This window comes from Silurus aristotelis (assembly GCF_946808225.1).
Source record: "Silurus aristotelis genome assembly, chromosome: 12".
NCBI lineage: Eukaryota > Metazoa > Chordata > Actinopteri > Siluriformes > Siluridae > Silurus > Silurus aristotelis.
Window position 1 is genome coordinate 3,598,446 of NC_139585.1, and position 11,767 is coordinate 3,610,212.

The 11,767-nt window shown below is 40.1% G+C and overlaps 1 protein-coding gene across 1 annotated transcript in view; it reads left to right on the forward strand.

Moving 5' to 3' along the window:
* The first annotated feature begins 1,741 nt into the window (after positions 1-1,741).
* nsfb (N-ethylmaleimide-sensitive factor b) overlaps positions 1,742-11,767 on the forward strand; it is a 34,371-nt gene continuing 24,345 nt past the window's right edge. The window contains exons 1-3 of the mRNA XM_083556492.1: positions 1,742-1,952; positions 5,033-5,118; positions 7,284-7,383. Of these exons, the coding sequence (XP_083412618.1) occupies positions 1,938-1,952; positions 5,033-5,118; positions 7,284-7,383 (201 nt within the window). The 5' untranslated portion in view covers positions 1,742-1,937. The remainder of the gene's footprint in view (positions 1,953-5,032; positions 5,119-7,283; positions 7,384-11,767) is intronic.

Consider the following 11,767-nt stretch of genomic DNA (forward strand, 5'->3'; position numbering starts at 1 on the left):
TTCTGGGCTGATTTCTCACCTTCCTTAGGATCATTGAGACCCAACAAGGTGAGATCTTGCATGGAGCCCCAGTCCGAGGGAGATTGACAGTCATGTTTAGCTTCTTCCATTTTCTAATGATTGCTCCAACACTGGACCTTTTTTCACCAAGCTGCTTGGCAATTTCCCCGTAGCCCTTTCCAGCCTTGTGGAGGTGAACAATTTTGTCTCTAGTGTCTTTGGACAGCTCTTTGGTCTTGGCCATGTTAGTAGTTGGATTCTTACTGATTGTATGGGGTGGACAGGTGTCTTTATGCAGCTAACGACCTCAAACAGGTGCATCTAATTTAGGATAATAAATGTAGTGGAGGTGGACATTTTAAAGGCAGACTAACAGGTCTTTGAGGGTCAGAATTCTAGCTGATAGACAGGTGTTCAAATACTTATTTGCAGCTGTATCATACAAATAAATAGTTAAAAAATTATATATTGTGATTTTTGGATTTTTTTTTAGATTATGTCTCTCACAGTGGACATGCACCTACGATGACAATTTCAGACCCCTCCATGATTTCTAAGTGGGAGAACTTGCAAAATAGCAGGGTGTTCAAATACTTATTTTCCTCACTGTATGTATGTGTATGTATGTGTGTGTGTGTATGTCTGTGTACGTGTGTATATGTATGTGTGTGTGTGTATGTATGTCTGTGTACGTGTGTATGCATGTATGTGTGTGTGTGTGTGTATGTATGTGTGTGTGTGTATGTCTGTGTACGTGTGTGTGTGTATGTCTGTGTACGTGTGTATGCATGTATGTGTGTGTGTGTGTGTGTCTGTGTGTGTATGTCTGTGTACGTGTGTATGCATGTATGTGTGTGTGTATGTCTGTGTAAGTGTGTATGCATGTATGTATGTGTGTGTGTATGTCTGTGTATGTGTGTATGCATGTATGTGTGTGTGTGTGTGTATGTCTGTGTAAGTGTGTATGCATGTATGTGTGTGTGTATGTATGTGTGTGTGTGTGTGTGTGTGTGTACGTGTGTATGCATGTATGTGTGTTTGTGTAAGCATGTGTGTGTGTGTGTGTGTGTGTGTGTGTGTGTATGTGTGTGTGTAAATGCAATCAGGTAGGTGCACAAGAGTGAGTGAAAAAAGAAAGAAAGAATGTAAATGGGAGAAAAATCATAAAAAGCCTAGAAAAATAAATACAGAAAGAAGGTGAGAAAAAAGAAAAAAAAAGGAACATGAGAAAGTTAAATGAAAATAAAAAAAATGAAAGAAGGAAGAGTGAAAGGGTGAAAACAGAAAGAAAGAAGTGAAAGAGAAGGTGAGGCAGAACGAAAAGATCAATAAGGAAGGCACGAAAGGAGAAGGAGAGAAAAAGAGAACGAACGAACTAAATAATTCTTTCTTTCTTTCTTTCTTTCTTTCTTTCTTTCTTTCTTTCTTTCCTTCTCCATTTCTGGAGAAGGAAGAAGGTGAGGCAGAAAGAAGGTCAGGAAGGAAGAAGAAAGAAAAAGGAGAAAGGTAAAGGTGAGAAAAGAAAGATGGTGAAAGAAAGAATATCAAGAAAGACTGCAGGAATGGAGAAAGAAAAAGGTGAGGCAGGAACAAAATGGTCAAGAAGGAAGGGAGGAAATGAGGAGGGGGAAAAAAGAGAGAAGCTCTAGCTAGCTGCTTTTATTTTGACACTCAGATCCGGTATGCTGGCAGGTTCACTATAACTCCGCCTCTTCCGTGGCTTCCCTCTGAATCCCTTCCTCCACACTATGATAGTGTACTGGCTTCTGCGCAGACTCCGTTTATTTATTCCCTACAAAGTGTACATGTGAAGTGGATACAGAGTGATTTGAGATTGGTCCTGAGCAGCTGCCGTCAGCAGCTACAGAGTGTTGATCAGTTGAAGTGTAGTTTTCTCCTGTGAGTTTTCTGTGGAGCGACAGTAAGAGCACAGAATCATGATGGCAGGCAGGGTGAGTGAGTCTACACCCGCGTCCCTATATATAGTTATATATTTATACTATATAAACTGGGTTTTAACACAGGAAGTAGTTCCGCTTGTCCTGCTCAGTGCGGATAGTTGTGGCTAACTAGCTAGCTTCTATCCCGGAAGTTGTTGTCTTATGATTGAATGACGCGGCGCACTTCTGAGCAAAAATATAAATACACCAACAAATAAATATAGTATGATATCAGTCGGCATTTAAAAGTAAAATTCGTTTTTAATGTATTTTTTTATTATTTAAAACTGAAAGTATTTAACTTTTTAACTTTCCTGGTGCACTTGTGCGAACGTAGCGCTACGCTGTTGGCTGTGTCTCAAACGGCTGATTACTTTCTATTTAAATGGCCTACACAGGATTCAAAATGGCGCCTTGTGCACCCTATCTAGTGCACTATTTATGTAGTAGAGCGCAATTTGGGATTGAACCACAATAAAGCCCACACTGTGTAGTAAACTTTACTGCTTACTGTCATTAATATATTTTTATATGTAAACAACAAAATATTGTCTTTTATATTTTAAAGATTTGAGCTCACAATGAAAACATTGTCATGAATCTTATACAATGTTCTGAAAAAAAGATTCCAGCAAATAAAATAAAAATAAAACTTTTGTTTAATAAACTATAAAACACTTCAGCCAGAAAACTCAATGAAAAAAGTTTTTTTCTTTTTCTTTCTTGTATTTCTTTTTTTCAGTCTTGTTTCTTTGGTATTGTATGAGGAAGTCAGGTGTGTAAGAGAAGTATGTGAGGGTGGTGCAGGACATGTTCAAGGTGGAGTTTGGTATGCATCAAGGATCGGCTCTGAGCCCTTTCCTGTTTGCAGTGGTGATGGACAGCTTCATGGAACCTGGAGAGGTGGAGGTACACGCTGGAGAGAAGGGGAATGAAAGTCAGTAGGAGTAAGACAGAGTACATGTGTGTGAATGAGAGGGAGGGCAGTGGAGGGGTGCGGTTGCAGGGAGAAGAGGTGGAGAAGGTGGAGGAGTTCAGGTACCTTAGGGTCAACAGTGCAGAGTAACGGAGAGTGTGTTAGAGAAGTGAAGAAAAGAGTGCAGGCAGGGTGGAGTGGGTGGAGAAGAGTGATAGCAGGAGTGATTTGTGATAGAAGAGTATCTGTGAGAGTGAAAGGGAAAGTTTATAGGACTGGTGAGACCTGAGATGTTGTATGGATTAGAGCAGGGGTGGCCAACCAGTCAGAGACCAAGACCAACCATTTTTTACTGTGTTACCGCAAAGAGCCACATCATACACATGAACATCACCCATCCCTTCCTCTCACACACACACACACACACACACACACACACACACACACACACACACACACACACACACACACACACACACACACACACACACACACACACACACACACTCTTCAAATCTTGTATTCCATTATTGCCACTCAAAGCAATACTTTCACATGTTTGTCAGTCAGAACAGATCGATGCTTTGATTTCACGTGTTTCAGGGTAGAAAACACAGACTCGCAGACGTATGTTGACCCAAACATTGACAGTATCTTAAGCGCAGCCTGTTTGACATTGTGGTATTTTTCCATTGGCACACTTTTCCAGAACTCAATGGTCCCTTCCCTTAAAGCAGGTTTCAGTTGGTCCTCCTCACAAAGGTCGAACATCTCCAACTCAGCCGCAGCCTCATCTGTGACTAGCGGGGCTTTCAAACAGTCCGTCTCCACATTAAACGGGTTGACGAGGAACGAAATCTGTGGCCTTTTCAGTTGTAGATCACGGAACTGGGTCACAAAGCTTTCGTGCGGGTTTCATCCAGTGTTGCATATCTGGCTCTTTGCTTATTCAAAATGGCACTGGTGACATCCTCGTCACATTCTGGACACATTTTTAACTTACCCTGCAGGGTCAGGTTCAGTCTGTCAAAGTGGCACAGCATGTCGACCAAAAAGGCCAGATCCATAATCCACTTGAGGTCCGAGAGCTCGGGATAGTCCTTGTCCTTCTCTTCCATTCAAAGGTACACGGCATCCAAAAGCTCAAAGAAGCGAGAGAGTACCAGGCCTTTTGACAGCCACCTCGCAGTGCAGAGCAGCAGCAGGTCACCTGGAAGCCCTTGGTCCAGCAAATTCTTGAATTGTCTGTGGTTAAGCGCATGTGATTTCCATCACAGGCTTCGTGATGTTGTCTAAATTCAATGATTTAGACGTGAGTTGCTCCCTGTGGATGATGCAGTGAGAATTTGCACAGCCCCACAAGCCCGTTCACAGATCTCATCCAATGCGACCTTAAAATACTCACATGCTTGAAGGTCAGAGTGCAACTGTGATTCAAAAGCCGTGTCCGATATTCTGTGTTCAACAGTGTGGTGGTACAGTAGTTGTGTTTTAAAGAGGCAGATGTAGAGGATAAGGAGGTATGGAGACGGATGATCTGCTGTAGCGCCCCCTAGTGGGAGCAGCCGAAAGAAGTCGTTGTCTTTCTTTCTTTTCTTTCTTTCTTTCTTTCTTTCTTTCTTTCTTTCTTTCTTTCTTTCTTTCTTTCTTTCTTTCTTTCTTTCTTTCTTCTTTGGGCAATAATTTCTTAATGATTTTTTTGACACCTGACTATAAGATTGCTGTGCGCTTCTTATTGAACGTCCCATTCCACATTCACTTCTCATTGGCTGTTCTAATGAGCGCCACTCTTCTGGGAAGATGTTCCACTAGACTTTGTGGAGATTCATTCAGACACAAGGGTGTTAGTAAAGTCAGGTAGTGATGGAGGTGAGGAGGCCTGTGGTGTAGTCAGCATTCACATGGAGATCTTCCACTCCAACCCATGCAGCGTTTATCTTTACTTTAGATTTATTTTATTATTTATTGATATTATATTTTAAGGGAAATTAATAGATTTGTTTGATATTTGCATTAACAGATTAAAATGTGCTGCTGTTTGGGGAAAAAAAGTGGAAAAAAATCCTTATGAATTGTTGCAAGTTTCTGCTAAATGTTTTGCATTCTGCTGTTTTTGCATTTATTAAAAACGTATGCAACTCAGTAACATATGGTCTGATATGAATTTGTGTTCTAGACGATGCAAGCAGCGCGATGTCCGACTGACGAACTCTCTCTGACCAACTGTGTGGTGGCACATGAGAAGGACTTCACATCAGGACAGTGAGTGTTCTCGTGTTTTAGAGTTCTAGTGTTCTCGTGTTTTAGAGTTCTAATGTCCCATTGTTTTAGTGTTCTTGTGTTCTCGTGGTCTCGTGGTCTCGTGGTCTCGTGTTTTAGTGTTTTAGTGTTCTAGAGTTCTAGTGTTCTCGTGTTTGTGTTCTCGTGTTTTAGAGTTCTAGTGTTCTCGTGTTTTAGAGTTCTAGTGTTCTCGTGTTTTAGAGTTCTAGTGTTCTCGTGTTTTAGAGTTCTAGTGTTCTCGTTTTTTAGAGTTCTAGTGTTCTCGTGTTTTAGAGTTCTAGTGTTCTCGTGTTTTAGAGTTCTAGTGTTCTCGTGTTTTAGAGTTCTAGTGTTCTCGTGTTTTAGAGTTCTAGTGTTCTCGTGTTTTAGAGTTCTAGTGTTCTCGTGTTTTAGAGTTCTAGTGTTCTCGTGTTTTAGAGTTCTAGTGTTCTCGTGTTTGTGTTCTTGTGTTTTGGAGTTCTAGTGTTCTTGTGTTTTAGAGTTCTAGTGTTTTCGTGTTTGTGTTCTAGTGTTCTTGTGTTTGTGTTCTCGTGTTTTAGAGTTCTAGTGTTCTTGTGTTTTAGAGTTCTAGTGTTCTCGTGTTTGTGTTCTCGTGTTTTAGAGTTCTAGTGTTCTCGTGTTTTAGCGTTCTAATGTCCCATTGTTTTAGTGTTCTAATGTTCTCGTGTTTGTTCTAGTGTTCTCGTGTTTTAGCGTATTAATGTCCCATTGTTTTAGTGTTCACATGTTTTAGTGTTCTAGTGTTTTAGCGTTCTAGCGTTCTCATGTTTTAGCGTTCTAGTGTTTTTGTGTTCTAATGTCCCATTGTTCTAGTGTTCTCGTGTTTTAGTGTTCTAATGTCCCATTGTTTTTGCGTACTTGAGTTTTAGTGTTCTCGTGTTTTAGCGTTCTAGTGTTCTTGTGTTTTAGTGTTCTAGTGTTCTCGTGTTTTAGTGTTCTAGTGTTCTCGTGTTTTAGTGTTCTAGTGTTTTAGCGTTCTTGTGTTCTTGTGTTTTAGTGTTCTAGTGTTCTTGTGTTTGTGTTCTAGTGTTCTCGTGTTTTAGTGTTCTAATGTCCCATTGTTTTAGCATTCTTGAGTTTTAGTGTTCTCGTGTTTTAGTGTTCTAGTGTTCTCGTGTTTGTGTTCTAGTGTTCGTGTTTGTGTTCTAGTGTTCTCGTGTGTTTTAGTGTTCTAATGTCCCATTGTTTTAATGTTCGTGTTCTTGAGTTTTAGTGTTCTTGTGTTTTAGTGTTCTAGTGTTCTTGTGTTTTAGTGTTCTAGTGTTCTCATGTTTTAGTGTTCTCATGTTTTAGTGTTCTCATGTTTTAGTGTTCTTGTGTTTTAGCGTTCTAGTGTTCTAGTGTTCTCATGTTTTAGTGTTCTAGTGTTTTTGTGTTCTAATGTCACATTGTTCTAGTGTTCTCGTGTTTTAGTGTTCTAATGTCCCATTGTTTTAGCGTTCTTGAGTTTTAGTGTTCTCGTGTTTTAGCGTTCTAGTGTTTTTGTGTTTTAGTGTTCTAGTGTTCTTGTGTTTGTGGTCTAGTGTTCTTGTGTTTTAGTGTTCTAGTGTTCTCATGTTTTAGCGTTCTAGTGTTTTTGTGTTCTAATGTTCTCATGTTTTAGCGTTCTAGTGTTCTCGTGTTTTAGTGTTCTAACGTCCCATTGTTCTAATGTTTTTGTGTTTTAGTGTTCCTGTGTTTTAGCGTTCTAGTGTTTGTGTTGTAACATCCCATTGTTTTAGTGTTCTCGCGTTTTAGTGTTCTCGCGTTTTAGTGTTCTCGCATTTTAGTGTTCTCGTGTTTGGGTGATCTAGTGTTCTTGAGTTTTAGTGTTCGTGTTCTCATGTTTTAGTGTTCTAATGTCCCATTGTTCCAGTGTTCTCGTGTTTTGGCGTTCTCGTGTTTGGGCGATCTAGAGTTCTTGTGTTTTAGTGTTCGTGTTCTCGTGTTTTAGTGTTCTAATATCTCATTGTTCTAATGTTCTTGTGTTTTAGTGTTCTAGTGTCTCATTGTTCTAGTGTCCTTGTGTTTTAGTGTTCTAGTGTCTCATTGTTCTAGTGTTCTTGTGCTTTTGTGTTCTGTTCTAAAGTGCTTGTGTTCTAGTGTTCTCCTGACTGTACTCCTGTGTTATAGTTACTAACACCATGTGGATGTGTATTGTGTCTCAGCCATGTGATGATCAGGACCACACCCACTCATAAGTACGTGTTCACCGTGAGGACGCATCCCAGCGTGGTGCCTGGAACCCTTGCATTTAGCTTACCGCAGGTACAACTCACTCACTCACTCACTCACTCACTCACTCACTCACTCACTCACTCACACTCTCACACTCTCTTTATAAATAATGCTACATAGAGTAACTATAAAGAATGATTTTTATTATGTTTTATTAATAATTTTTATACTAATTGTAGTATTATTATTATTATTATTATTATTTTATTATTATTATTATCTTGCTCTGTAATTGAAGTGTCTCGTGTCTGGGTGTGTGCTGATGCTCCACGTACGCTGCTTTCACTTGTTTTCTGTTTAAAAAATAAAAACAAATGATGTAATAATTATGTTTAAAAACTATTTTTGGCTGAAAATGTAAAATATTTAAACTCCCTAGTTTCCTGCCATTGTATTGCTTGACTTTGAGTTATTTGGGTTTGTGGGACTGGTGAACAACCCAGATGTAAAATAATTGATCAACCATCAGCTCAGAATTCATTAGCGGCCAACATCATCCAACATTCTGACTTCACAATGAGATGTTCACAAGGTGCTTATCAAAAGCAACAGGAGAGGGACATGAAATGGGAAACCAACACGTCGTCATCATCTTAGTGTTCTACCAGGCAGAAGATCTTCACACTTACTACAGGACAATGGATGCTGGATTGGCTGGTTAAATTGGATGTTAGATTGGATGCTGATTTGGGATGATTTAAAATATTAATTCCTTTTTACTTCCAGATAGGGATTGGATGTTGGATTAGGATTTTGGATTGGATGTTGGATTAGGATTTTGGATTGGATGCTGATTCGGATAATTTAAAACAGAAATTCCCTTTGACTTCCTGGATAGGAATATATTTTGTTGGATTGGATGTTGGATTTGAAGTAAGATTTGATGTTGGATTGGGATGTTAGATTTGATGTGTGATTGGGATTTTGGATTGGATTTTGGATTGGTTTTTGAAATGGATGTTTGATTTGAATGTTTGATTGGGATTTTGGATTGGATGTTTGATTTGGATGTTGGATTGAAATTTTGGATGATTTAAAACAGAACTTCCCTTTGACTTCCTGGTTCGGATTAGATTTTGGGTTGGATGTTGGATTTGATGTTGGATTGGATGTTAGATTTGAAGTTAGATTTTGTTATATTGGATGTAAGATTGGCTGTTGGTTTGGGATGATCCTTAACAAAAAGTCTCTTTGATTTCCAGGTTAGGATTGAAATATTGGATTAGATGCTGGATTGGATGTTGGATTGGGTTTGCAGGTAAGGTTGTATGCGGGATTGGATACTGAATTGGATGTCGGATTGGGTTTGCACGTTAGGCTGGATGCGGGATTGGATACTGGATTGGATGTTGGATTGGGTTTGCAGGTTAGGTTGGATTCGGGATTGGATGCTGGATTGCATGCTGGATTGGGTTTGTATCTTGAATTGGATGCTGGATTAGATGTTGGAAGGGGTTTGCAGGTTAGATTGGATGCTGGATTGGATGTTTAAATGGGTGCTGGATAGGATGTGGGATTGGATGTGGGATTGGATGCTGGATTGGATGCTGGATTGGGATGATTTAAAACAGAAATTCCCTTTTATTTCCAGGTTAGGTTGGATGTTAGAATGGATGCTAAACTGGATGTTGGATTGGATGCTGATTTAAATGATTCAAATAAAATTCTCTTTTACTTCAAGGTTAGAATTGGATGTGAGATTGGATGTTGGATTAAATGTGAGATTGGATGTTGGATTGAATGTGAGATTGTATGTTGGATTGGATGTGAGCTGGAATGTGAGATTGGCTGTTGGATTGGATGTGAGATTGGATGTGAGATTGGCTGTTGGATTGAATGTGAGATTGGATGTGAGATTGGCTGTTAAATTGGATGTGAGATTGAATGTGAGATTGGCTGTTGGATTGGATGTGAGATTGGCTGTTGGATTGTATGTTGGATTGGATGTGAGATTGGCTGTTGAATTGGATGTGAGATTGAATGTGAGATTGGCTGTTGGATTGGATGTGAGATTGGCTGTTGGATTGTATGTTGGATTGAGTGTAAGAGTGGCTGTTGGATTGAATGTGATCTTGAATGTGAGATTGGCTGTTGGATTGGATGTTGGATTGAGTGTAAGAGTGGCTGTTGGATTGAATGTGAGATTGGATGTGAGATTGGCTGTTGGATTGGATGTTGGATTGAGTGTAAGAGTGGCTGTTGGATTGAATGTGAGATTGGATGTGAGATTGGCTGTTGGATTGGATGTTGGATTGAGTGTAAGAGTGGCTGTTGGATTGAATGTGAGCTTGAATGTGAGATTGGCTGTTGGATTGGATGTTGGATTGAGTGTAAGAGTGGCTGTTGGATTGAATGTGAGATTGGATGTGAGATTGGCTGTTGGATTGGATGTTGGATTGAGTGTAAGAGTGGCTGTTGGATTGAATGTGAGATTGGATGTGAGATTGGCTGTTGGATTGGATGTTGGATTGAGTGTAAGAGTGGCTGTTGGATTGAATGTGAGATTGGATGTGAGATTGAGTGTAAAATTGGCTGTTGGATTGTATGTTGGATTGGATGTGAGATTGGCTGTTGAATTGGATGTGAGATTGAATGTGAGATTGGCTGTTGGATTGGATGTGAGATTGGCTGTTGGATTGTATGTTGGATTGGATGTGAGATTGTATGTGAGATTGTATGTTGGATTGAATGTGAGATTGGCTGTTGGATTGGATGTTGGATTGAATGTGAGATTAAATGTGAGATTGGATGTTGGATTGAATGTTGGATTGAATGTGAGATTAAATGTGAGATTGGATGTTGGATTGGATGTTGGATTGGATGTGAGATTGTATGTGAGATTGTATGTTGGATTGAATGTGAGATTGGCTGTTGGATTGGATGTTGGATTGAATGTGAGATTAAATGTGAGATTGGATGTTGGATTAATTGCTGAATTGGATGTTGGATTGATTTTCTTCACTGCAGATCAGAAAATGGATGAACGCAGCGTATATACGGACCAGGATTTTATTCAGAAACGTAATCTTTATTAAATGTATATTTATATTTTATATCGTATATATTAGAAATAATTAGTTAATTGTGTTATTAAAGGTGGAGATTAAACGTTAAACTAGAGTTTAAGTGTAGAGCACCAGCAGACGCCCCGAGTGTGAGACTCGTGCACTGGTTCTGATCTCTCGCTGTGTGTCACGTCTTTCCTTCACGCTGCTTCTTCTCCTGCGTGTGTAGACGTGACAGCAGACCAAACTCTCAGGTACTACACTGTAACTTTCTCTCCACTGACCCTGTTCTCACAGCAGCATCTGGACTCTCTAATAAACCCTCTGCATCTCAGGTGACCTGCTGGGCTCTCATAAACCAAACGCCAATGAACAAATCAGAGAGAGAGAGTGGTGGGGAGAGTGGTGGGGAGAGAGAGAGATGGGGAGAGCTACTGGTAGATTGATAGAATAAAACAGAGAGAGAGATACTGGTAGATTGATAGAATGAGAGAGAGGGGGAGAGAGAGAATGAGATGGGAAGAGCTACTGGTAGATTGTTAGAATGAAACAGAGAGAGAGTGGGAGAGAGAGCTAGAGAGAGAGCTACTGGTAGATTGATAGAATGAAACATAGAGAGAGAGTGGGAGAGAGAGATAGAGAGAGAGCTACTGGTAGATTGTTAGAATGAAACAGAGAGAGAGTGGGAGAGAGAGCTAGAGAGAGAGCTACTGGTAGATTGAGAGAATGAAACATAGAGAGAGAGTGGGAGAGAGAGATAGAGAGAGAGCTACTGGTAGATTGGTAGAATTAAACAGAGAGGGGGAGAGAGAGAATAAGATGGGGAGAGCTACTGGTAGATTGATAGAATGAAACAGAGAGAGAGAGAGAGAGAGCGTGCGCGCTACTGGTAGATTGATAGAATGAAACAGAGAGATAGAGAGAGAGAGAGAGAGAGAGAGAGAGAGAGAGAGATAGAGAGAGCGTGCGCGGTACTGGTAGATTGATAGAATGAAAGAGAGAGAGAGAGAGAGAGAGGGAGAGAGAGAGAGAGAGCTACTGGTAGATTGATAGAATGAAAGAGAGAGAGAGAGAGAGAGAGCTACTGGTAGATTGATAGAATGAAAGAGAGAGAGAGAGAGAGAGAGAGAGCTACTGGTAGATTGATAGAATGAAAGAGAGAGAGAGAGAGAGAGAGAGAGCTACTGGTAGATTGATAGAATGAAAGAGAGAGAGAGAGAGAGAGAGAGAGAGATCTCCCCCATGTATCATGCTGGAGCAGGTTTGAGTCTCCTTGTTTAACTGAAGGGACATTTTCATGTTACAGCATGTAAAGACGTCCTACACGACTGTGTGCTTCTCGTTTGAGGAAGAAGCACATCTGGGTGGAAAAGTCTGTGGTCCAAATATTTTTGGCTTCATAAATACGT